At 42.8% G+C, this 25,813-nt stretch overlaps 1 protein-coding gene across 5 annotated transcripts in view; it reads left to right on the plus strand.

Annotated features, from left to right (window-relative positions):
• Positions 1 to 4,009: 4,009 nt before the first annotated feature.
• CDHR3 (cadherin related family member 3) overlaps positions 4,010 to 25,813 on the plus strand; it is an 83,862-nt gene continuing 62,058 nt past the window's right edge. Inside the window, exons 1-4 of one of the 5 annotated variants that reach the window (XM_032787318.2) lie at positions 4,010 to 4,176; positions 11,933 to 12,135; positions 15,498 to 15,666; positions 20,266 to 20,357. In XM_032787318.2, coding sequence (XP_032643209.1) covers positions 4,107 to 4,176; positions 11,933 to 12,135; positions 15,498 to 15,666; positions 20,266 to 20,357 — 534 coding nt within the window. In that variant the 5' untranslated portion in view covers positions 4,010 to 4,106. Of the gene's footprint in view, positions 4,177 to 11,932; positions 12,136 to 15,497; positions 15,667 to 15,947; positions 15,966 to 20,265; positions 20,358 to 25,813 lie in introns of those variants that run through there. The other 4 variants (XM_075064743.1, XM_032787320.2, XM_075064750.1 and 1 more) reach the window with 4 other exon arrangements.

Below are 25,813 nucleotides of genomic sequence, written 5' to 3' on the forward strand. Positions count from 1 at the left end.
ACTTCTCATGTCTTGCTTATGACATTCCTCCTAATACATCCCAGAATGATGTTTGTTTTTTTTTTGCAATAGTGTTGCATTGTTGCCATGTATTTAGCTTGTGAGCCAATACTATGATGACCCCCATTTCCCTTTCCACAGTATTCTTTCCTAGGCAGTCATTTCCCATTTTATACGTATGAAATTGATTGTTCCTTCCTAAGTGGAGTACTTTCTGTTTGTCCTTTTAGAATTTCATCCTATTTACTTCAGACCATTTCTCCAGTTTGTCCAGATCATTTTGAATTTTAATCTTATTCTCCAAAGCACTTGCAACCCCTCCCAACTTGGTGTCATCCACAAACTTTAGAAGTGTACTCTCTACGTCATTATCTAAATCATTAATGAAGATTTTGAACAGAACTAGACCCAGAATGGATCCCTGTGGGACCCCACTCTTTATGCCCTTCCAGCTTGATTGGGAGCCACTGATAACTACTCTCTGGAAATGCAGCAGAGAATCCTGTGGCACCTTATAGACTAACAGACGTTTTGGAGTGTGAGCTTTCGTGGGTGAATACCCACTTCGTCAGACGCAGGTAGTGGTCTCTGGAAATGGTTTTCCAACCAGTTATGCACCCACCTTATAGTAGCTTCATCTAGGTTGTATTTCCTCAGTTTGTTTATGAGAAGGTCATATAAGACAGTATCAAAAAGCCTTACTAAAGTCAAGATATATCATATCTACCACTGCTCTCCCTATCCACAAAGTTTGTTACTCTGACAAAAAAAAGCTATTAGGTTGGTTTCATATGATTGTTCTTAACAAATCCATGCTGACTGTTACTTATCACCTTATTATCTTCTAGGCATTTGCAAATTGATTGCTCAATTATTTGCACCATTATCTTTCTGGGTACTGAAGTTAAACTGATTGGTTTGTAATTCCCTGGGTTGTCCTTATTCCCCTTTTTATAGATTGGCATTATATTTGTCCTTTTTCAGTCCTCTTGAATCTCTCCAGTCTTCCGTGACTTTTTGAAGATAATCACTAATGACTCAGATACTACCTCAGTCAGCTCCTTGCATATTCTAGGATGTATTTCATCAAACCCTGGTGACTTGAAGACATCTGATTTGTCTAGGTAATATTTAACTTGTTCTTTCCCTATTTTAGTCTCTGATCCTACTTCGTTTTCATGGACATTCATTAGGTTAGATGTCCAATTGCTACTAAACTTTTCAGTGAAAACTGAAAAAAAAACATAATTTAACACTTCTGCCATTTCCACATTTTCTGTTATTGTTTTCCCGTGCTCATTGAATAATGGGCCTACCCTGTCCTTGGAAATTCCTCTTGCTTCTAATGTATTTGTAGAATGTTTTCTTGTTACCCTGTCTCTAGCTAGTTTAATCTCGTTTTGTACCTTGGCCTTTCTAATTTTGTCCCTATGTACTTGGGTTATTTGTTTATATTAATTCTTTGTGATTTGACCTATTTTCTACTCTTTGTAGGACTCTTTTTTGAGTTTCAGATCATTGAAGATCTCCTGGTTAAGCCAGAGTGGTCTATTGTCATACTTCCTATCTTTCCTGCGCAGTGAGATAGTTTGTTTTTGTGCCCTTAATAATGGCTCTTTGAAAAACTGCCAACTCTTTTGAACAGCTTTTCTCCTTAGATTTGCTTCCCATGGGATCTTACCTATCAATTCCCTGAGTTTTCTAAAGTCTGCTTTCTTGAAATTCATTATCTTTATTGTGCTGTTTTCCCTCTATCATTCCCTAGAATCATGAACTCTATTATTTCATGATCACTTTCACCCAAACTGCCTTCCACTTTCAAATGCTCAACCAGTTTTTCCCTATTTGTAAAATCAAATCTAGAACAGCCTCTCCCCTAGCAGCTTTCTCCACCTTCTGAAATAAAAAATTGTCTCCAATACATTCCAATGATTTATTGGATAATCTGTGCCCTGCTGTGTTATTTTCTCAACAGGGTCTGGGTGGTTGAAGTCCCCCATCACCACCAAGTCCCATGGTTTGGATATTTTTTTTAGTTTTTCATAAAAAGCCTCATCCACCACTTCTTCCTGATAGGTGGTCTGTAGTGGACCCCTACCATGACATCACCCTTGTTTTTACCCCTTTTATCCTTACTCGAACACTTTCAACAAGTCTGCCTCCTATTTCCATCTCAACCTCAGTCTAAGTGTATACATTTTTGATATATAAGGCAACACTTTCTCCTTTCATCACCTTCACTCATTTCCTCCTGCATGTGTTCCTCGTGTTTGACCTCTTCTTTTGTCCATCCATCACTCGCCTCTCTGCACGCAGTCCCACACTGCGCCCAGTACTTGCACTTCTTTCCTTTCCCTGCTCACTAACCTATCTCCTTCTCCACACTTACATTCTCTGCTCAAAACACACTTGTCCCAGGAGGCTTGTCAGTGGCAAAATGACAACCCTGGAAACATATTGAAAGAGCAAACAAATACCAACCACCCAAGGGTTTGTTTTTCACAAAGCATTCAAATAATAGGCTTTTGCATTGAGGAGAGGCCTATCTGAGCAGTAGCATATTACCGCATGGGCCTACAGGCAGAGCCAACTCCACCTTTTTTGCCACCCCAAGCGGCGAAGAAAAAAAAAAAAGCTATGATTGGCAGCAGTTCAACGGCTGCTCTACCACGGCGCTTCATTCTTCGGCGGCAATTCGGCAGCTGCTCCTTCCCTCCGAGAGGGACCGAGGGACCCGCCGCCGAATTACCGCCGAAGACCCAGACATGCTGCCCCCTTCCATAGGCCGCCCCAAGCACCATCTTGCTGTGCTGGTGACTGGAGCTGGCCTTGCCTATGGGGGGCCCAAGGGCCCTGGTCAATATGGGGCCCTTGGAAAAAAAATCTCTCCTTGCCATAGCCCCAGGGCCACTTTGGGGGCACAGAGCTACTCTGGTCTTGGAGGTCACAGTGGTGTGCTGGTGGAAAGGAGCGAGCGGGGGGTGGGGCTGTGGGGGAAGGAGCAGAATGACATGGGGCTGTGGGAGGAATGGGGGTGGGGCTGCAGGAGAAGGGGCAGAATGGGGTGTGGCTGTGGGTGGGGCCACAGGCAGAAGGGGCAGGACAGGGGAGGGACAGCAAGCAGAAGGGTGGGATGGGACCATGGTTCTGGTGCCAGGGGCCCCCCAGTTGCTCTGGCCCAGGACCCCAAGAGACATTAATTTGCCACTGTGCCTGAGAGAAGGCATTAATATGTATACCAGATTCCATTCCAACCCAGGTCTCCCAAATCCCAATACTGTGCCCTGACCACAAGACTAGATTGTCTCATTGAAAGGTGTGTACCAGGTTACTCTTATCTTTTCTTTGTCACAGAATATGAAAGGTTTGATGTGTGAGGAGAAGTCTGATTTATGTAACTGTGCACATGAGCACTGAGCTATTGTTGGCAACAGGATCTGTGTGGGCATTCAGACAACGGAAGAACCAAGCAAACAGGTTCAAATATATATTTATAGAAGAGAGAAAATAAAGGACAAAAGTTATGACACAGAGCATGGGGGGAGGCAGACAGGGGGACCTGCTCATGCCATTGCAGAACAGAGGCAAGGAAAAAGCCCTGTGCTCTCATAAGGAATACTGATACAAGTGAGTGCACACTAGAGGGTTTTGTGAGAATGGATATACCAGTATAACTAGAATGGCAAAACCCTTCTAGTGTAGACAAGTCCTAAATGACTCTGACAGAACACGTGTGAGACAAGTGTGAAACACGCAGTCAGCATGGAGAAACATGCAGTGCTGCACTAAGTATTGTCCCTAGTCTCTAGAAAGAGCACCTCATTCCTTAGAACTATCAAGCCAGCATTGTATTAGCTATTCTGACCCCCACCTTCTTTGTCATTCTAAAAGGATTGCAGTTCAAGGGCTATTCTATGGTATGTCAGCAAGGAGCAGTCTACTGAAGAGCAAACAGGCTGATGGTGTTTAGAAACTCCCTTAGATACGGCAGAACCTTTGTTTGATTTCTTACTGGACAGCATGACAAGGAAGAAAAATTTAGGTGGAGCTGAAGCAGACTGAGGCAAATAAGACCCAGCTCTTCCTTCAGTTCACATCCTAGGACGATGGATGGCAGGATTCTAGGGAAGAGGCAGAATATTTTTTTTCTTTTGGTTTTGTTAGGAAGAATATCTGGTAAGAACACAGTTTTATTCAATTGCTAAATTTAAATCATTCTTGTCTGTTATAGTTTCTCTTAAGGGACCTAAATTATATTTTTGAGCTCAGAACTTTTTGACAAGAGAATTCAAGGAACAGCTGTTCTGTTATTGAACTGCACTGAGCCATGGGGCTGCACCAGTATACTGTCAGGAGATTTCAGCTTGTTGTGATGATTTATATACCATTACAATAATATTATGCTGGATGCTGCGCTCCAGAATAAAATCCACTGTTCAAGGTGAGAGTATTGGGGTGGGAAAACAGGTGACTTTTCAAAGAAGCAAGTCAGTTCACTTTAGGCAGCTTCAGGCTTTGTTCATATTTCATTTGTGGGTTAACTGAATTAAAAAAAAATAAAACAAAAAAATTGGAGGAGTTTTTAAAATTGCATGAACTTGAGCTTTGCTCGTAACAAGTTTTACGAAGACCTTGCCATAAAGACATGTATAAAGCCCAGTTCTCCACCACCTTAAACCTTGTGTAAATGGTAACGTTTTATACCCTTTTCTGATCTGGTAGCTTTTTAAACACTCATTTAGTCATTTATACTAAAAATCAGACTGGTAGTGTTTTATACCCACTCTGCACATATGTAAATGACTGTACCAGGTGCAAAGTGATATGAATCAGGCTAGTAGAATTTAGACTTTTTTTCTAGGTTGATGTTAGTGGTAACTTCAACAGTTGGTGAATTAAAAAGCAAGCAACCAAAAAAACCTCCCCACAAAACTCAGACCAGGGCATGTTAGCTTGGCAATATCAGTATTTGGGTTCAGCATGAAAGCATTACAGATACACAAAGGATAAACCTTCTAGCAAGCAGCAAAGAAGAATGGATTCCTTACAGCAGAGATTTCTTAAACTGTTGTCCATGGACCATTAAGCAATTGCTGGTGCTTGCAGAGAGCTGGCTGGACACACATTGCTGGCTCTCCTCCTTTTTTCTAGTCACTAAATTGCTTTAAAAACCGTGTTGCCTACTCTCATGAGTCTCCTTATATTTTTCCCCTATAAGTCCCAACTGCTTTACTCTGTAGATTGCATGAGGATCTCAGCTTTCAAGAGTTAAATATGAGTGTACCGTAAAGGCTCAGAAATCAGAAGGCAAAGTCAGAGGGATGTTTTGTGCTCCTAAATGGGAAGCAGGTGGTTCATTGGTTTCTAAACGGGGAGGGAGTAGGATCATGAATAAGAAGAGAGTAACCGGTCACACTCTGTTGCAATGTGGTCTGAAAAATCTGATTAACCCTGATTTAAAAGAATTATGCCTGAATAAACATTTCTTATTCAGCTCATGAAAACTGTAAGAGGTTAATATAAATGTAGGAACCCATCTCTCATCTATCACTCTAGAAAACATTATAAATACTTCATTGACTTTAAAATACTATTCCTTAATAAATTGTGGTGTGCTTAAAGGAAGTGTACTAAGAGTACATCTGCATTACCCTCCAGACTGGCAGGTAGTGATCAATCTATCAGGGATCGATTTATCGTGTGTAATGTAGATGCAATAAATCGATCCCCAATTGCTCTCCCGTCGACTGCTGAACTCCAGCTCGGAGACAAGCAGAAGCAAAGTCGACGGGGGAGCTGCGGCAATCAATCCCGCACTGTGAGGACACAAGGTAAGTCGAACTAAGATACGTCGACTTCAGTTACACTATTCTCATAGCTGAAGTTGTATATCTTAGGTTGATCCCCCACCCCAGTGTAGACCAGGCGTCAGATACAGTCATTGTCAGATTCCGTATTAGAACATATGTTTCAAAAGCACCCCAGCTGTAAGCACACATCCCTAGAGAGCCCAGAGCCTGGCTCCGTTAACAAGGGACTCTTCCAAATCATTGTTCGCTGCTAGTTCCAAGCATTCCAGACATTTTGCACTGGCCGTTATGACAGCCTCTATCTTGGCCAACACCAAGGCATGAACAAGGTACCTCCAGAGCTAAAAGCAGAAGCCTCTACAGCTTGATCCAGATTCTCAAGACAAGAGCTGCAATAGAGTCACATTGGATTGGGAAGAGAGTGGGACATGTAACACACTCAAAGGCTGCAGAGCACTATTTAAAGTGGGGGGAGTCATAAATTTCCTCTTCCTCCCCGACCTGAGCCTCCTCCTCCCCTCTTAGATGCCCTCAACTGCCACCAGCAGGCTGACTCCCCCTGGCCCAGAAACCCCTATTCCCACACCCCCCTCCTCTCCCTACCAAAAAAAAATCTGAGTGAGTGGCATTGTGACCTGCATGGCATCGCAGACTTTTTTTTTTTTTTTTTAAATGTTGGCCCAGGTCCTGGCCCTGAACGGATTGCAATACATTAGCAATATCTTGCAAGGTGCTAACTATACTGAGGGGTTGAGCTTACAGTGAGCTTTTCAGGAGCTGCTCAGCACCTACAGCATTTAAACAGAAAATAAATGGATTTGAGTCTCCTTTCACTTGCATGGGTTCAACAGCTGTGTAACATCACAATTCATATCAGCATGAGAGGAATACCAGGTCATTTGTGTTCACAGACAGTGGCAGAAGGTGCGTGCTCTGTGTCCCAGCTAACATTCACAGAGACGGCTTCACAGAAGTGCAGTGGTTTCCCCAGGAATTGAAATTAGGCAGGGTGTTTGAATTTACAGTGGGGGGTATCAGGGCCGATGAGGGGTGAGACTGTGTGGGCGAAGGTAGGCTGTATGGCACCACAGTAAAAACTGAAAAATGTTTCATGACCATTTTATTAGATTTAACTCATGTTTTAAAATCATCACACAAATTAAAGCTGGCTACTCAAGCCTTCTATGAAGCACTACAACTACATCCTTCTTGGTTTCTTGTTATAATTTTGCACAATTCTGTTAATGAACTTCTTGAATGCAATGCGTTCATCTGAGGTGGCTTCTCGTGTGTTCGGTACTTCCATTCCTTCAGTTGATAGGCTCATTAGTTCATTCACATGATCACGCAGAAGGCAACTTGTTTCAGAACACAAAATTCTATTCAATGATGAAAAAGAACACTCAACAATAGCTGTTGTGACTAGGAGTAGCAAGAGATGAATTCCTACTTCCTTCATCCCAGGAAAAGAACACAAAGATCGGATCGAGGCATCTGTACAAGCTAGGTAGAGGTTGAGTAGAATCTAGAAGTTACTGTTGTAGATTTTTAAGAATCAAGTCTGTGTACTTTTTCAGTTGTCTTAGCAAACACTTCTTGTCTTCTTCACTTAAGGATTCAATATAAATGCCTTCATTAGTCAATTTCTGGACTGAAGTCTTTGCTTCTTCCAGTACTTTTTCAATGGATAGCTCTCTGATTGATCCAAATGTAGCTTCTATTGCTGGACAAAGATCTACTACTGTTGTAGCAGATGCCTGGATGGTACTGTTTAATGACCCAAGTGGTTTCAACAGTAGACTTATGAGAGAGAGAATGGCAATAGTCTTCTCTGAACATAGTAGCAAAAGTAATCCACCAGCCTCACTAGTTAGATCCATCCAATCTTGGCAGATACTTTCCAAAGCCAGTAATAATGGCTGGAGTAATTTTAAGACAACAGCCAAGGATGCTCATGAGAAAGCCAGAGGGTTTTCCCAGGTTGGACTAATTTGAACTTCAGTCCCAGTGTATCTTCTATATTTTCCAAGATATTCAGTCTTTTTGGACTCTTGCTGAAAAAAGAATATAATGAAGACATTAAATTTAGCTTTAGCTTTTTAAATGTCTTTTGAAGAGTCTGCAGCTCATACTAGCGCTAGTTGGAGTAGATGGCCTCTGCAGTGTGTATAGGAGAGATTAGGGTTACACTTTTCTCTGAGCAAAGCTTGTACTCCACCATGTCTTCCAGAGAAGTTTGCAGCTCCATCAATGCACAAGCAGCCATCTGTTTGGGGTCCAATTGACAAGCATTTAACTCTTCTGAGATGTGGGTTGTCACAGATGCAGCCGATGTGTCTTCTATAATTTGAACATCAAGAAATGCATCTACTGGCCTACCACTGACATCAAGATAACATACACAATGACTTAATACTTGATGCCCATTTGCATCGGTGCATTCATCAGCCATATATGCAAATTTTTTGAATGTGGTGAGGGAGTTCTTCACTTTTTCAACTGTTGAGTCTTTTACTCTTGCACCGCATGCTTCTAGCCAGTCAGATGAGTTTCTTGAAGAAAGATAGTGAGCATTCGCTGGTCTTGTTCGGAACCAGTATTCGACTTCAGAATGAACAAGTGACAATGCACTTAACATTGGCCTCCAGTTTGTAGTGTGTGTTATCTCTTGCTTAAATAGAAAGTAAGATGCTACAGCCATGTTTGTTCGCATGAACTGTGTTGTGTCTCCAGCATTCTTAAACAGCCTCATTAAGTACTTCTAAAGTGGGCTTATAAAGCTTTCTGCATGTTGATGCACTCCAGTGGCCTAGCGTTTTGGAGCCTTTTCATGTAGTTTGTCAGCATTGCTTTGCTGATCGGTTTGACAAACCAAGCTACTCCACTTTTACCAGTTATAGCACTGGAAAGCTTTCCTTCTTCGTAAGCTTTTTTGCAAGAGGTGCACCAGTAGCCATCTTTTGTAACTTCAATAAATGGGAATTCTTTGACCAACAAACATCGGGAACTGCCTTTAGGTTTTGGAGACACTGTTTCTTCAGTGGGTAGCTGTATTTGTGCTTCAGGCTGGTCAGATGTAGATATACCACTTGAACCTTCAGATGACATGTTGATATATTCTTAGTTCTTGATGTGTTCTTCACCTTGGTTAGTTTCTGAGGCCTTTGAGTGGAAAAATTGTTGTATTATTTTTTGTCTTTTCATTTTCACTTTGACATGCAACATATAAAAGAGATATGAATAAAGTAAATGTTTTGTTAGGATTATGCAAATTTAACGTCAGGATAATGCAAGCTACACCAAAACACATAACAGGTCTAGATTTCTAAAAAAATGTAAGTTAAAAAAATGTATTTAATTTAAATTGACTTTTGAAAAGTGAGCCATCATGGGATGAGAGGGCAGTCCTCTCATGGATCAGTAACTGGTTAAAAGATGGGAAACAAAGGGTAGGAATAAATTATCAGTTTTCAGAATGGAGAGAGATAAATAGTGGTATCCCTGAGGGGTCAGTACTGGGACCAGTACTGTTCAACATATTCATAAATGATCTGGAAAAATGGGTAAATGTTGAGGCGGCAAAATTTGCAGATGACACAAAACTATTCAAGATAGTTAAGTCCCAGGCAGACTGTGAAGAATCACAAAGGGATCTCACAAAACTGCGTGAGTGGGCAACAAAATGGCAGATGAAATTCAATGTTGATCAATGCAAAGTAATGCACATTGGAAAACAATCTCAACTATACATACAATATAATGGAGTCTGAATTAGCTGTTAACACTCAAGAAAGAGATCTTGGAGTCGAGCCCCCGTACACTGTGTTCCATAAGGATAAGGTCTAGACTTGAAATTAGACAAAGGTTTCTAACCATTAGAGGAGTGAAGTTCTGGAACAGCCTTCCAAGGGGAGTAGTGGGGGCAAAAGGCATATCTAGCTTTAAGACTAAGCTTGATAAGTTTATGGAGGGGATGGTATGATGGGATAGTCTAATTTTGGCAATTAATTTGACAATTGATCTTTGATTATCAGCAGGTAAGTATGCCCAGTGGTCTGTGATGGGATGTTAGATGGGAACCTTTGCTTTTTAAAGAAAGGGATAGATAATAAGACAGAAAATATCATATTGCCTCTATATAAATCCATGGTATGTGTACACCTTGAATACTGTGTGCAGATCTGGTCACCTCATCCAAAAAAGATATATTGGAAATGGAAAAGGTACAGAGATGGGCAACTAAAATGATTAGGGGTATGAAACAGGAGGAGAAATTAAAATGACTGGGAAATTTTCAGCTTAGAAAAGAGATGACTAAGGGGGATATGATAGAGGTCTATAAAATCTTGACTGCGTGAAAGAAAGTGAATAAGGAAATGTTATTTAATCCTTCACATAACACAGAACTAGCAGTCACCAATGAAATTAATAGGCAGCAGGTTTAAAAAAAAACAAAAGGAAGTACTTCTTCACACAACATAAAGTCAACCCGTGGAACTCTTTGCCAGGGGATGCTGTGAAGACCAAAACTATAACAGGATTAAAAAAAGAACTAGATAATTCCTGGAGAATAGGTCCATCAGTGGCTATTAGCCAGGATGGGGAGGGATGCAAAACCATGCTCTGAGTGTCCCTAGCCTGTTTGCCAGAAGCTGGGAATGGGCAACAGGGGATGGATCACTTGATGATTACCTGTTCTGTTCATTCCCTCTGAAGCACCTGGCCTTGACCACTGTTGGAAGACAGGATACTGGGCTATATGGACCATTGGTCTGACCCAGTATGACCATTCTTATGTAAAATTAATTATAATAATAAAAATGTTTAGTACAGAAACTCCCCAACATAATGACTCTCTCAAGATAGCAACAATGTGAGATAACAACCTTGGCAAATAATGCATTTTAAAAATCTTGGCCTACTAGGAAACATATTTATATAAGTTTCCATTCCCAGTCACAAATCTAGCATTCTGGAGCAAAGTCACTAAAATATAGTCCAACAAACAAATGTTTATTTAATGTGCCCTCACTTTTCCCTCCATGCACCCACTCACCGGTGTTGTCCTTGGTCAGTGGAGACTCAGAGTTCAGAGGTGCTTTCACGTGAGTACACCTCCCAGGTGGGGGGCAAGAAGGCACCTTGCTCGTTCCTCCAGCTGCTCACTGTTCGCTCTGGCATGGCTGTTTGTTGTGCCACCGTTCACTCCACCACTCTGTTGCCAATGGCCCTGCGCAGTCACCTTCTGCTGCCACCTGCCACTGTGACCTCTGCGAGTTGGTCTCTTGAGTTCCACCAGCTCTCAGTGATTTCAGCTGAGCTCTCAGTGGGGGAACCTTCGCTGCTAGTGCAGTCTGGGCTGTCTTTTACACAAAAACACTGTACCCACAGGAACACTGTCCCCACAGCAGGACTAAGCACTTAGACTGATTATCAGTGATTTCAGCTGCAGTGGTCACTTAACAGAACAAAAGACTATCTATGGAGCCTAATCAGCTCTGTCTTTAAACAGTGGAGAGGGACAGGTCCCACCTCTCTTTTGATGCCCTCAATCAGCACAGGCTAAGTACAGTTCTACTGCCCTTTACTCATACAATAAGAACAACAACATTTCATTCCCCCACTTCACTCCCCGCATTCAAGTGATTTGTAACCCAACCCCAGCAAAATCTATCACTTGGGCAACAAGCTCTGTTTGCTGGATACCTAGGTAGATTAGGTGTGAATGTAAATACAATCTGGTCCTGAAGCCTTTCCCCCCAGCCCCAGCTCATCACTAGCTGTCAGGGAGAGCTCATTTAGACTTCGCTTACAAATCATTTGAAATTATTAGGTTGGCCAACATCACTGAAATGAATACACTGACATTGTCATAAAAACCAACAGCTGTATAAGGAAGCTAGCCTATGTTCATAATTTTCAAATCTATTATACTTTTTCAGATACACGTATTTGATCATACACTATATATGCTTTTAAAGTGTGTATTAATATTTCAATTTCAATTCAAATTTCCAAACAGTCACTAAATTGGCATGCAACTAGTTCACAAAACTGGGGGGAGAAGGGTGTTGGGAAATCACTGCAGAAGTGTAATTTTACTTTCCTTTTCAAATTTGCAGGGGGGAAAACACTGTCACTTAATGGCTTGCCGGCTACAGGCAATGTGACAGAAAATTCTTCAGCTTATGTTTTGGTTTATACGTTTAGTGTTACTTTATCACCATCACCTTCTGAAGTGGCTCCAGGATATCCTTTAATAATAAACTCAAATCCACTTACAAAAGCTTTTCGGATTGATCCTGGAGCTACACATACTTACAAGGTAAGTTTTCAATTCAGCTTGGGTAATGTGTTTAGTCTGTAGACTGATGCTTACTCTTTGGATTACTGAAAGCTGATATTGATACAGTATTTATCCATGTATCATTTAACTGTAAGAGTTGCAAAAGCAGATCAAGGTATTTATTACAGGAAATTCAACTCTTATAGCACATGAATAGCTGATAGTGATTCCAACCTTTTGATTGGTGTAGGGGGAAAAAAACCCACCACATTTGTTCCATGTATTACAGAAGTCATTGTTTTAAAAAATGCTAAGGTGAATAAAAGCACCTGGGGCCTAATTCTGATTTTACCTACCCTGGTGTGGATTAGGGTGATGTAAATTCAGAATCAGCCCCCACTGAATCCAACTTATTGCACTATAACAGAATCTTACTAACTCATCTTAATGGGAAGATTGTCAACCTCACCTGACAGCTGAATCCAGTTTAATAGGCCCCTTGAAGGCTTCCTCAGTACTATGGAATCCTTGGGCAGCATAGACCAGCCATAGGGATGGTTTGCCACCCTCCTGGCTGCTGATGCAGATGGTATGTTTGGGGAAGGGAGGTATAGCTGGGGCCCCAGATATTCTCAGTTACTGGCAGGGCCCCTGGGGGCAGGGCCGGCTCCAGCTTTTTTGCCACCCCAAGTGGCGAAGGGAAAAAAAAAAGAAGAAGAAGAAAAACCTGACTGAGCGGCTGCTGAATTGCCGACGAAGACTGAAACTGGGTGATTGAGCTACCGCCAAAGAGGAAGCGGAAGGAAGGAAGGACCTGCCGCCAAATTGCTGCTGCAGACCGGGACATGCTTCCCCAACAACCGACGGACGTGTTGTCCCTTTCTATTGGCCGCCCCAGGCACCTGCTTCCTTTGCTGGTACCTGGAGCCGGCCCTGCTTGGACGCTCTGCACAGCCGGAACAAGCTAGAGCAGTTCTCAGGGTTCCCTAACTTACTGGAAGGCAGTACAGATCTGAGGGACAACATGTTAGCTTAAAGCAGAAAGGTGAAGCAATGCCAGATTGAGGCCTGGTTTACCCCTAAAAAATAGATGACCTAGCTTTATCGCTCAGGGCTGTGAAAATGTTCACATCCTCTGTGATGTAGTTAGGTCGACCTAATCCTCATGGTAGATGCAGTTAGATCAACAGAAGAATTCTTCCATCAACCTAGCTACTGCCTCTTCAAGAGGTGGATTACCTACATCGATGGAAAATAGGGTGACCAGACATCCTGATATTAGGAGCTTTATCTTATATAGGCAATTATATCACACCACCACCTGAAAAAAGTGTCTTGATTTTTCACACTTGCTATCTGGTCACCCTAAAGGGAAAACCCCCTTCTGTAGATGTATGAAACATCTACACTGCAGAACCATACCTGTGCTGTAGTGTAGATGTGCCCTGAAATCTGTCCCAATGACTCCATTGTGAATTACTAAATTCTGCAAACTAGCAGGCAAGTGAACAAACATGATTTAAAAAGCTAGGATGACACAGCACAAATGTAATTAGCTTATTTACTTGATAAGCATAGTTAGTGTTAATTATTTATGCTATTGCGTAGTATTCTAATGAACGTTTAGTATTAAGATGCCCCAGAACTACATTCTTCTATTAAGTTTCAGAGTAGCAGCCGTGTTAGTCTGTATCAGCAAAAAGAACAGGAGTACTTGTGGCACCTTAAAGACTAACAAATTTATTTGAGCATAAGCTTCTGTAGGCTACAGCCCAATTCATCGGATGCATAGAAAGGAACACACAGTAAGAAGATTATTTATACATACAGAGAACATGAAAAGGTGGAAGTACCCATACCAACTGTAAAAGGCTAATTAATTAAGAGAATAGCTGTAGCCCACTAAAGCTTATGCTCCAATAAATTTGTTAGTCTCTAAGGTGCCACAAGTACTCTTGTTCTTTATACTCTTCAATTAGAGTCTTTGCTGAGATATGGGGAAAGGCTGTTTTCATGCATGAATTATGGCAGCTGACATTTAGAACCTTGCTGTGTGAAGCACATTTCCTCCCATTGCAACAATCCTGAAACCATGATAACAAATTTTTGATTTTTTGGGGAATTTCTGAAGAGGCCACAGTCATTGATAAATGAACCCCTTTTATGTGTAGCTTTCCTACTTGATTTCCTTTCCACACTACAGGCTACACTTTTAAAGTCAAAGTAGTCTGCATTACTACTCACTTAGGCTTAGGTCAAAGTGCAATCACACTATTGAGCTTTTAGTGTGCTTCAGCAGGTCCCCCGGAACACTGAATGCGTGGCATGCTAGTGTAGATTTACACCCCAGTTTGCTCACATATTATTTGCACAGACAAGCCCTTAGTCTTAAGGGAATATTCCCATTCAGCAGAGGACATTTGGAATAACTGAAAACTTTATCGGTTGGCTGAAGCTCCCTTGATGGTGGTGTGATGATACGTGTTCTCTGTTTTCACTGCCCTCTGCTGCAGTGGTGTGAGACCAGGAGGAAAGCACAGGGAGATTCTTACATTCCCTCCACCCACAGAACAGAAGCAGCAGAGCTGGTTCCCCACACATTATGCAGGAACATGCTAGCCCATGCATGGAGTCTCCTGCTTTAAGCAGTGTATAGCTAAGAGTATATCTGGTCTCCCCTGCTCCAAGCCCACAGCTGGCAAGAGCACATACTGCTATCAGCTGCAATCGGTAGTTGGAGGTAGAATTATTCCTGCTCAGAGATGCAGAGTGTGGTCCAGCTCACCTCCACATGACATGCTGTATTTCTCCATCATGCTCTGTAAGGACAATGGAGCATCTCCTTCCTCTTCACTGGAGAGGCATCTAAAAAACAACAGCAGCAAAGCTGAATATGTAGCTTAACACACTGTTCATGAAATCAGTGAAAATGTTCAATTGTTGTGAATTGAAGGTATATTTCTATTAAGCAGGACCCAATCTGCTTAAAAACATCTAGATTCTCATTTAGACTATGTGACAGGGTGGCACCCACCTCCCACGAGTGCTCCCTGGTCGAGGGTATGCATGCCTGCCATTTTTCCTCTGGTCACGGCGATCCCTGTCAGCCACTGTGCATGTCAAGTGGGGCTTCAGTGACTCAGCCCTCCGGCCAAGTCACACGCTCTCTATGCGCAAAACAAGTTATGATACAGTCCACAATGTCCTGCAGCCCTCCTTCTGCTCAGTCTTTAATAGTCCAACAGCGGCCTAGAGCACTACCTCCTCAGTTGGGGGGTCTTCCTGTAGCCCTTAGTCTTTAACCAGTCCAACATGGCACCTTTTTATATGTATTTATTCCTATATGCAATAATTACAGATTTGATTGCATAGTGTGCTACTAATAATTTGTTACATTTCAGGTTGTTACCACTGGAGATCCTGTTCTAGATTATGAAACTATGCCAAACAGCTTTGATTTGCAGATTTATGTTAATGATACAGCTGGGGCAAGTGACCTTCAAATACTTACTGTCCAAATAACAGATGTTAATGAACCTCCTGTGTTTCGTGGCAATTTGGCAGACCAAAGTAAGAGAACTGCTTGGAAGTAACGAAAGAGGCTAATGCTTGAAATTACAACATTGGGAAACTAAACCTTATTCACTAAATGTTATAGACAGAATGCCTAGCAATGCTTATAGTTAAGTTTGGCCAAATATTTCCATTCTGGAGGGTCACTGTTGTTTGTCACCTATGTTTTATGTTTTCAGATGAAATTCAGTGACTGATCTCATGCAGGGAGTAATGCCCCTCCCCCCCAAAATGAAATTTCATCAGCATCGACATGTTTCCGCAGTTTGCATCCCCCCCCGAGACTTTCACTAAAGGTAGGTCAGGCATTTTCAAATACCAAAAGAGTGAAAAGAAAGCAGTGCTAGTGCTAACAAATATTTATGAGCCTTTTTTTTTGATTAGCTGAAGTGCCTTAGTGGCAGCTGTTAGAGACTTCCCATTTGGGTTAGGTGGAATGGGATCCATAAAAATACATAAACATCTGTGTCCCATTTTTAGGCATCACTGCAATCCACAAAAAACTTCCCTTGGTTGCGCCTAACCCTATAGGCACCTAAAGTCTCTTGACACCTAAATTCCTGCATCTGAACATATACACTGCAGCATCTCTCTATGCATCTGGGTGCCAATCTCCCACCTAAGCCCCATAGTGATTGACAAATCAGGGGAAAGACAAACTGTTTGGCCACCTAAATCATTGGTGGGGCCTGATTAGAGGTTGCATAATTCCACACAAAACAGCTGGGGTGGGGGCTGGAAAAGAGGCCCTCCCTTATAACCTTCACCATAGTGATTAGGGTTCTGAGCTGGGATGGGGGCAATACCCAGTTCAAGTCCACTCTCTGCCTGGTAAGGAAAAGAATAGGCACCGACTGCGTAGGTGCTCCAAGGCTGGAGTACCCATGGAACAAAAATAGTGAGTGCTCAGCACCCACCCGCCAATCAGCTGTTTGGCAGTGAGCTAGGCAGAAGGCACTGGGAGAGAGGATGGAACGGGGGCAGGAAGAGGCAGAGTGAGGATGGGGTTTTGGGGGAAGTGGAGGGGCCTCTGGGCAGAGCAGGGGTGGAGCATCCACCCAGAAAAATGAAAAATTGATGCCTGTGAGCAGAAGGGATTTGAACAGAGATCTGCCGTTTCTCAGGTGAGTGCCCTAGGCTACGCAGTCTCCCTCAATCTCACTTGTTGAAGTTGTTCCACTTTAAATAATTGAACAATTAAATATTAATTGGGCCAGAAAAAGAGTTTAAATGACTCTATAGTCTGCTGGTTAGGTCACTCCCCTGAGAGATGACAGATCCCTGTTTGAATCCCTTCTCCTCATTAGGCACTTGAACAAGGGGTCTCCCACATCCCAGGCGAATACCCTTACCCTTGGGTTAAATATTAAGGGAGCTCCTTCTCCTGTCCATGCCTGTCTGTTGTGTGTGGATTTAGGCAGTCTCTGATTGTTCCCTGCATGTGACTTAGGCAGCCAAACACCCACCTTCTCCCAGTTTGTGAATCACAAGCGAAGATAGGCACCTCCTAGCAGCCCAGATTTAGTTATGAAAATCTGAACTGGGGATGTGTGGCTTAGGACACGACCCCCGATCAGCATCTCCCATTGGCTATCTTAGGCAGATCCCCACCTAGCCCGTTGGCTTTTGTGGATCATATTCTAAGGGATCTATCCCTATCCTCATATAGGAGCCTAGTGGCTAACCCAGGCCTTTCAGATTGCAGTGTTGTTCCTGTGTTTTCTAGGCACCTAAAAGTTAGGCATTGTGATGCTGAGTGTCTCAACAGCCTTTTATGGAACCAGGCATAGTCACTTGGTTATGGACATACTGTTTACTGCCTTGTTGAAAACTGAATTGGATTTGGAGAAGCAACAAAGGTTTAAATAAATGTACTTTGTGCATGTGCAAGAGTGTAGTGCTCAGCCTGTGTTGCACAGCAGTACAGTGAATTTGCATGTGTGTGAGAGAAATTTAAGTGGGAAATCAATTTTAAATGTAAGGTCATGGGGATTATGATCTGTGACAGTGCATAAGGAAAGAGGCAGGGTTCCAAAAAATACTACCTCTGTGTGATCGGTGATATTGGCCCATCTGTGTAAGGGGTGCAATGTGTAGGAACTTGGACACTTCTTCTTCATTCGCTGCAGCAATTGGTCAGGGTGTTGAGAATGAGGCTGGAGTTCACAGAATCCCTTCCTCATTCAGGGTGGGGTTTGGAAGAAGAGCAGTGTATGTTCAGTACATGGCCCCACATCTCAAAGAGGATAAAAGTAAATATCAAACAACTGTCTGGCTCACTGAGCACCCATTTAGCTCATTCAGTAATGAAGGAACCTGCAGAACTTATACCATGACATCATGTAACTGAAGGATGTATAACATATACACATACAAAGGGGCAGAATTAAGGTTACAAGAGAAATCATAATTTTGTCACTTCCTGACTTTTGAGAGTTTCAGTTTGAAACTTCAGTGTTCTAACACTGTGTGTTTTTTGTATGGAACAGCAATAAATATTTAAACAGTCAAAGTTTTTTTTCCTACCCTAAATACAGATGGGCCAGAGCCACAAAATGTGGATCCAGCTCTGGCTTAGGAACACCTCACTAGCTGGGAGGATGGCAATGTTATTTCAGGGTTTTGACTCACTGGCAGAGGCCAGGGATGAAGTTTGGATCTAAGTTTAAATACTGATCCCCGCCAAAGTTAAGGATTAAGAGTCTGTGTAGGTTTTGGTTCAGGCTCATTTCTAGTTGAAAAAGAGCCAATTTAACAAATAACATTTAAGCATCCCTGGCATTCTTGCTTCTATACTATACTTTGTACAAGAGACAAAATAAACTCCTTGGAGAAGGACCTGGATCTTCTGAGCATAGACAGTGCCTAGCACATTGTGGTTGTAACTGTAAAAAATAATAATTAGATTTGACATGATGACACTTCAGGGGATGGGCGCAGCATGAAACATGCTGTACTTGGGAGCTTGTTAAAAATAAATGCATCAGTTTAACACTCAGCTAGAGTGCAGTAAATCAGTGAACATAGACATATGAATTGTCTAACTGAATGGGGTTAGTTAACAATACCAGCTGCAGTTAACACTGATGGCACATTCACTGGTTGTTAAAATATGTCTGTTTCTCATTAAACTTTATATTCATATCACTGTCATCTAGGAATCCCCATTCTGCTGTTTGGGGATTACTGCTGCTACTTAGGGCACGAGCAGTCAGTCAGGGTCACGGGACAGATTAACGTTCTATAAGCACAGGACACAGCAGACATAAAGTCTACAGTAAATAATGATTTAAAGGTTCGCTTACTCATTAACCGCCCATTCTAGCAATAATTCCTATACAACTTAGGAAAGGTGGCATATGAGATTCTAGTCCTAGGAGTTCATGGTATGAACTGAATTGATGTAGACACAGTGAAGAAAAAGGACAAACATGGGGATGGATTTTAAAGCAGCAGGCCACAACTTTATTACGTTTAATGCATGGACAGGGTGCTATACTCTCACCTACCAGGCATTTTAAGCGGTTCCAGTGTGGGGACTAAGGGATTCCCTACCCAATAACCCACAACTCAGGTAGACTCTCTTCTTCTTACCTCTAGGACTCAATTAGCTTTTTCTGAGTCCTACTCCTGCCCCCAAGGGGGACCAAGGGTACTAAGAGGGGGGGACCTCAGTCCACAAAGGCCTCAGGGTCTCCCCCTACCCCATGAACACAAGGCCCGCCAGTAAAATCGCAGGTCTTTTACTTCTGCAACCATTCCTTTTATCCTTTTAACCACACTCAAAAGTTGTGATGAAATAACATCGTTGTTGAGTATTAATTATTAAACTCTGCTCTTATTTAACTTAACTGTGCCCCTGGGATGCTGCAAGGAAGGCAAAAAACTCCCTAGCCCTCTGCCAGTTTGGCCCCTACAGGAAGAAAAAAATTCATTCCTGACCTCAAAACAGGCAAACAATCAGAGCTACAACAACCACAAAACACTGCTTCATGGCTGCTAGTACAAGGAAGGGAGGGTGAGGCTGGAGCAAAAAGCAAGAGGCTTCACAAGGCCCAAGCTAGGGTTTAAATTAATGAAAGGGGAGAGTGAGGGACCAATCAGATCCCTTTCACCCCAAGCTTGCCAAACAGTGACTAGAGACTTTTAAGGGGAGGGGCAGTCCTGCATCCTCTCAGCACATGTTCTCTTCCCACATTCAACTGGGCCTATCCCAGTTGCTGCGGTTCCATCAGATTTCCCACCCAGTGAGGCAGGTGGGTGGTACTGGTCACAATTCCTCAACAACATAAAAATTCAAGCTAGCCCAGGCCATTTACCAATGACCAGTTCAAGATATGATTTATGTGGGGCTCTGTCTGTCAGTGATGTATGGTTCACAATCACAAATATTGATGGTTGTCTATTTACAGCATGGGGACATGTTCTTTTGCCCCAGCTGTGTGTTGTTTTGGTGTGTGTTTGGATATTTTGTTTATTTTGGAATTAGACTGAGTTGTAGAGTGAGTACATGCATCAGGTGTTCTGATATAGTCAGTATATCTGTGTCTTTTTTTAAAGATAAAATTAACATTGACTATATTTTTATTCGTCCAGCTGTAATGATTTATATCTTGGAGGGAAATAGAACGCCTCCTGGAGTTATTTACCAGATTGATGCATCTGATCCCGAACAGTCACAACTCACAGTAAGTTTAATTAAAGGAAAAACGAGAGAGAGACAATGCAATCCACTGCATCTGAAATATAATGAATTCCCAGGAACCATCTTATCTGAGCTCACTAATCGAGCATATAGAAAAAGGTATATTATCAGCTGAAATGAAACATTTTAAATAATAAACTAGATGAGCAGAATGTTATTTTTGATAAGAAGGGGCCTATCCCTCACCACTGGGGTATGGAGTGAGTTTTAAATTTTCAACACCTCGAAGTCAGAGTTTGGAGACAGGGTTTTGCTATGACTAATCATAGATATAGCAGGTAACAGGGTCTTTCTTACAAACTGTCTCCAAAACCCCTTTACAGAGTAATGGTTAAATGGGCCTTTTAATCTTTTATGTTACAATGAAGTTCTTTTAAATGAAACATTGGGGAAATAACTCTTCATGCAATGAAAAGTCAGCATTTATCTATCTGGAAAGCAATACAGTGTGATTTGTGGCCAACAGCTTAAAAAAATGGCACTAGCTGATATGAAAAGGTTCTGGGTATCAGCAGGAATTTCTGAAAAGTCACTTCTTGCAGATCTAGAAAAGGTAATTGCATTTACCTGAGAAACTGGTGAAAGATACAACAGTATCACAGACAGACATTTCAGGTGTTACTTCAGCCTGTAGCATTACTCAAAAGAGCAATTAAATTTTAGGAGCTGCTTTCTTGACCTCCTTACTCAATCTTTTCTCAGTCAAACTCCCACTGAAGTCAATGTGGGTTTGACTGAATAAGAAAAGGTGTAAAGGTCTCAGGATTTAGCTCTAGATTAATTATTATTATTATTATGATTAATTATTAATTATTATTGCCAATGAAATAAAAAAATAACTGCAGTGAATTCTTTGTCAGCAAAAGTCTTTGAATCTGTGATAAATCCCAGCCATAATAAGGAGATGCAAATGCAGAAATGATGGACTGTGATACAATAATACTCCCAGCAGGAAAACTAGAGTGGTCCATTGACAAGAATTTGTTAGCTTAATTGATTTGATTACTCAGCTGCTTTTTCATCAACTTCAGTTAAACGTATCACAGTAGGAGATGAGTTCTGATTACACTCAGTTCTATTTCATTTCTATTTGTCACATGGCTAAGTCTACACTAGAGAGTTCAAAGCACTTCCGCAGGAGCACTCCTGTGGCAGCACTTTTATGTGTAAGTGTGGTCGAGGGCGAGTGCTGGGAGAGAGCTCCACGTCCATGGAGGGAAATAGCTCTGCGCCTGTCCACACTAGCACTTTACAGCGCTCAGACTTGCTGCTCTCAGGGTGTGTGTGTGCGCATGTGCGATTTTTCACACCCCTGAGACTGCACATTAGAGCACTATATAATGTAAGTGTAGACAAGCCCAAGAACTAACACAAGAGGAGTAGCACCAGCTGAGCAGGCTGTAGAATTTTAAAGAAGACTTTACTGATCACCTGGGCTTATCATTATTTGATTCTGTATGTTCTAGAATATCACTTGTTAAGTTAGGCCTGGTCTACACTACACATAGAATATCAGGGTTGGAAGCGACCTCAGGAGGTCATCTAGTCCAACCCCTGCTCAAAGCAGGACCAATCCCCAAATAAATCATCAATCCCCAACTAAATCAACACAGTTAGGTTGACTCAAGGCACCTTACATTAACCTAGCTGGTGATGTGTCTCCACTTAAATTTGGCTCCTGATGACTTAAGTGCCCCACTACGCTGATTTAGTAACATCATCTCCCCAAGCAACATAGAGTCAGGGTCAACATAGTTAGGTTGATGCAGTGTGAATATAGACACTCTGTTACTTATGTCAACCATTACTGGCCTCCAGCAGCTATCTCACAATGTACCTCAGTGACTGGTCTGGTCACTGCTGTGAACTTCGCTGCCCTTGGGTCAGGTAGATGGGAAGCCCCATGAATTTCTGAAATTCCTTTTTCTGATTGCCTGGCTTGGCGAGCACACCTAGCAGCTCTCCACTGTTGAGTGGAACACCCAAGTGACCATGCTGGCTACACACTCCAGGTGCGCTCCTGCCTGGAGGAGACAGGATGTGGTGGATTTCCTGGGTCTCTGGGGAGAAGACCTGTGCAAGCACAACTCTGAACAAGCCACAGAAATGTGGACATCTATGAGTAGGTTGCTCAGCAGATGAAAGAGAAGGGCTACAACAGGGACTAGGAGCAGTGCCATGTGAAAGCCAAGGAGCTGTGGCAGGAGTACTAGAAGGCCAGAGAGGCCAACAATCAATCTGGTGCTGAGCTGCAGAATGCTGCATGCCGTCCTTAGCAGAGACCCCACCACTACCCCCAAAAGCACTGTGGATACTTGTGAGGAGCCCGAATCACAGCCACGAACAGTGAGGAGGAGTGGACGAGGAGGAGGAGTATGGTGGCCAAGTGACTGGGGGATCTAGCTGCTCAGTGAGCCACGACCTGGTTTTGACTCCATTGGAGTCCAGCCAGTCGTGACTGTCAAGCATGGACGAGCCTGATGCAGGGGAAGAAACCTCTAGTAAGTATGCAGTTTGCTTTGAAATTACAGGGATGGAAGCCCCAAAGGAGCAGGACACATCTGTTGATTTACTCATTTTTACTTGTGCTAGAAGAGGTAGTGAGACAACTAAGAGATGCAGAGTTTCTATCTGCTTTTCATTCTCCTCTAGATCTGCGGAGGGGGGAAAGTAGAGCAGTTTACTTATGTGCACTCTGATGTCCTGTGAATCCTTTGGAGAGATCTTGATGAAACTTTCCTGGAGGTATCTGCAATCCTCTGCAGAAGGTTTCTGGGAAGGCTGCCTTATTTATTCCACCACAGTAGGACACTTTCCCGTGCTACTCAGCGAGTACTTCATAAGAACATAAGAATGGCCACACTGGGTCAGACCAAAGGTCCATCCAGACCAGTATCCTGTCTGCTGACAGTGGCCAATGCGATGTGCCCCAGAGGGAGTGAACCTAACAGGTAATGATCAAGTGATCTCTCTCCTGCCATCCATCTCCACTCTCTGACAAACAGACGCTAGGGACACCATGCCTTACCCATCCTGGCTAATAGCCATTAATGAACTTAACCTCCATGAATTTATCTAGTTCTCTTTTAAACCCTGTTATAGTCCTAGCCTTCACAACCTCCTCAGGCAAGGAGTTCTACAAGTTGACTGTGCAATGTGTGAAGAAGAACTTCCTGTTATTTGTTTTAAACCTGCTGCCCATTAATTTCAATTGGTGGCCCCTAGCTCTTACATTATGGGAACAAGTAAATAACTTTTCCATAATCACATTCTCCACACCACTCATGATTTTATATACTTCTCTCATATTCCCCCTTTAACAGGCACCACTGTAGTACACAGGCTAGCAGTTATTGGGCCTGGGTGGCATCGGGATGCCAGCAGCAGCTGCGGTCTCACTGCCTTTGTTACCCTCAGGAATGAGATAGCAGCTAAAATCACCACCCCCTGTGGGAAATGGTGCCAGCATTCAGTTCCATTGCCCTATAGAACCAGAATTATGCAACAGAGTGATTCCCTCCTCATTTTCCCAACCACCGGAAGGCCATACTCAGCATAACTGGTGCCATGCTCGATCAATCCCAAGCAGAAGTGAGAATGCAGTGCATACAACTTTTGGGGAGCAAGGGGAGTGAGTTCAACATTTTACGTTTCAATTTCCATCATGAATACATTGACAAAGGCACTTCTGTGTGTTGCACCTGCAGCTGCTGCCATTGCAGCCTTTAGGATCTCCCCATCCCCATTCAGGGAATGCCTGAGCCAGATATGGAGGAGGAAAAGAGGACTAAGGATGACATGTTCCAGGAGATCCTGCAAACCACTGCTGCATCAGAGAATGAGCACACGGCCTGGAGGATGACCCTTGCTGATAACCTGGAGAAGGATAGAATGGAGAGGAGAAAGGTGCAGGAAAAGGAGAGGGAGGTGCAGGAAAAGGAGAGGGGAGTGCAGCAGAACATGCTTGTTCTGCTCAGACAGCAAACACAGATGCTGCAGACTCTGGTGGGGCTGCATATTCAACAATTCCATGCTCGCTTCCTTCTGCAACCCATTGAGAACTCACTATCGGGACCTTTCTATGTCCTCACTCAACATTCCATGTGGCGTCAGGGTTTGGTGCACTACCCTTATCACTGCACCCCAGGGAACACTGAAGACAATCAGAGCTTCATATACATTGACCTGTGAAAGCCACGGTTGGTGTACGTGTACATAAAATGGACATGACTTTTTTTCCACATCATAAGTTCTGTTCCCTTAATTTAGTAATTTTTATTAAATTTTAAAAGATTTTCTTTAATTGCCCCATTCATGTTACAGAATAAAATTCTGTATTTTGTAATCAAATAAATCTTCATTAATTCACAACATATGCTGGCTGGTGCTTAGCAGGTTGGACAGCAACCAATTACCTATTACTACAACCCATAGCATCATTCATAAACAATATTAACGGGTGCATTGACAATGTTGTATTCCTACAGACACAGCAATCACTACAAGATTCATATTGGGCCACAAAAGAGCAAGGCCAGGTGGAGCACACTACAGCAAACACGCACTATTTGGGCTCATTATCAAAATGGTCTTTCAAAGCCTCCCTGAGCTATATAGGTCTGCTTTGAACTCTTCTAATAGCCCTTGTATCTGGCTATTCAAATTCAGCAGAAGCTGCGCCACCTCCGCCCCAGCTGAAACTTTTCCCCCTTCGCTTCACAGGACACAGCAGGCAGCTATAACCATAGGGATATTTTTCTCACTCAGGTCCAATCTTGTAAGGAAACAATGTCAGCTACCCTGGGAATGACCAAAGGCACATCCACCTGTCTTTCTGCACCTGCTGAGCCTGTAGCTGAAGTGCTCCTTGGTGCTTTTGAGGGGGCAGGCGTATGGCTTCATGAGTGATAGGAGCAAGGGATAGATAGGCTGGGTTCCCCAGGATCACTATTGGCATTTTCAACAGTGCCAATGGCAATCTGCTGGTTGTGAAAGAAAGTCCCTGTTTGCAGCTTTCTGAACAGTCCTTTGTTCTTAAAGATGCACGTGTCATGCACTTTCCTTGACTAGCCCACACTGCTGTCAGTAAAGCGTCCCCAGTTATCCCGCAGCGGTTGTTTAACCATAGAAAAGTAGCTCTTTCTGTTGCCGTATTCTGGCAAGGTGGTCTGATTCCAAAAAAATTAATAGGTGTGCTATCTATCACCCCACCACAGTTCAGGAACCCCATTGCTGCAAAACCATCCACTATGTCCTGCTCAGTGCTATCATAAGCCTTCCCAAATCTGGACCTTAGCGTCCAGAAATCTGGGTGCCTGCATGAACCCCTCTAAGCTTAATTACCAGCTCAGATTTGATCTCGCTGCCACCATCCAAAAATTCCAGGGTTTTGGCTCCCTCTGGTCTCCCCAAACCCTTCCCTGGGGAACCCCAAGACTC

The sequence above is a fragment of the Chelonoidis abingdonii genome, chromosome 1 (assembly GCF_003597395.2).
Source record: "Chelonoidis abingdonii isolate Lonesome George chromosome 1, CheloAbing_2.0, whole genome shotgun sequence".
Taxonomy (NCBI): domain Eukaryota; kingdom Metazoa; phylum Chordata; order Testudines; family Testudinidae; genus Chelonoidis; species Chelonoidis abingdonii.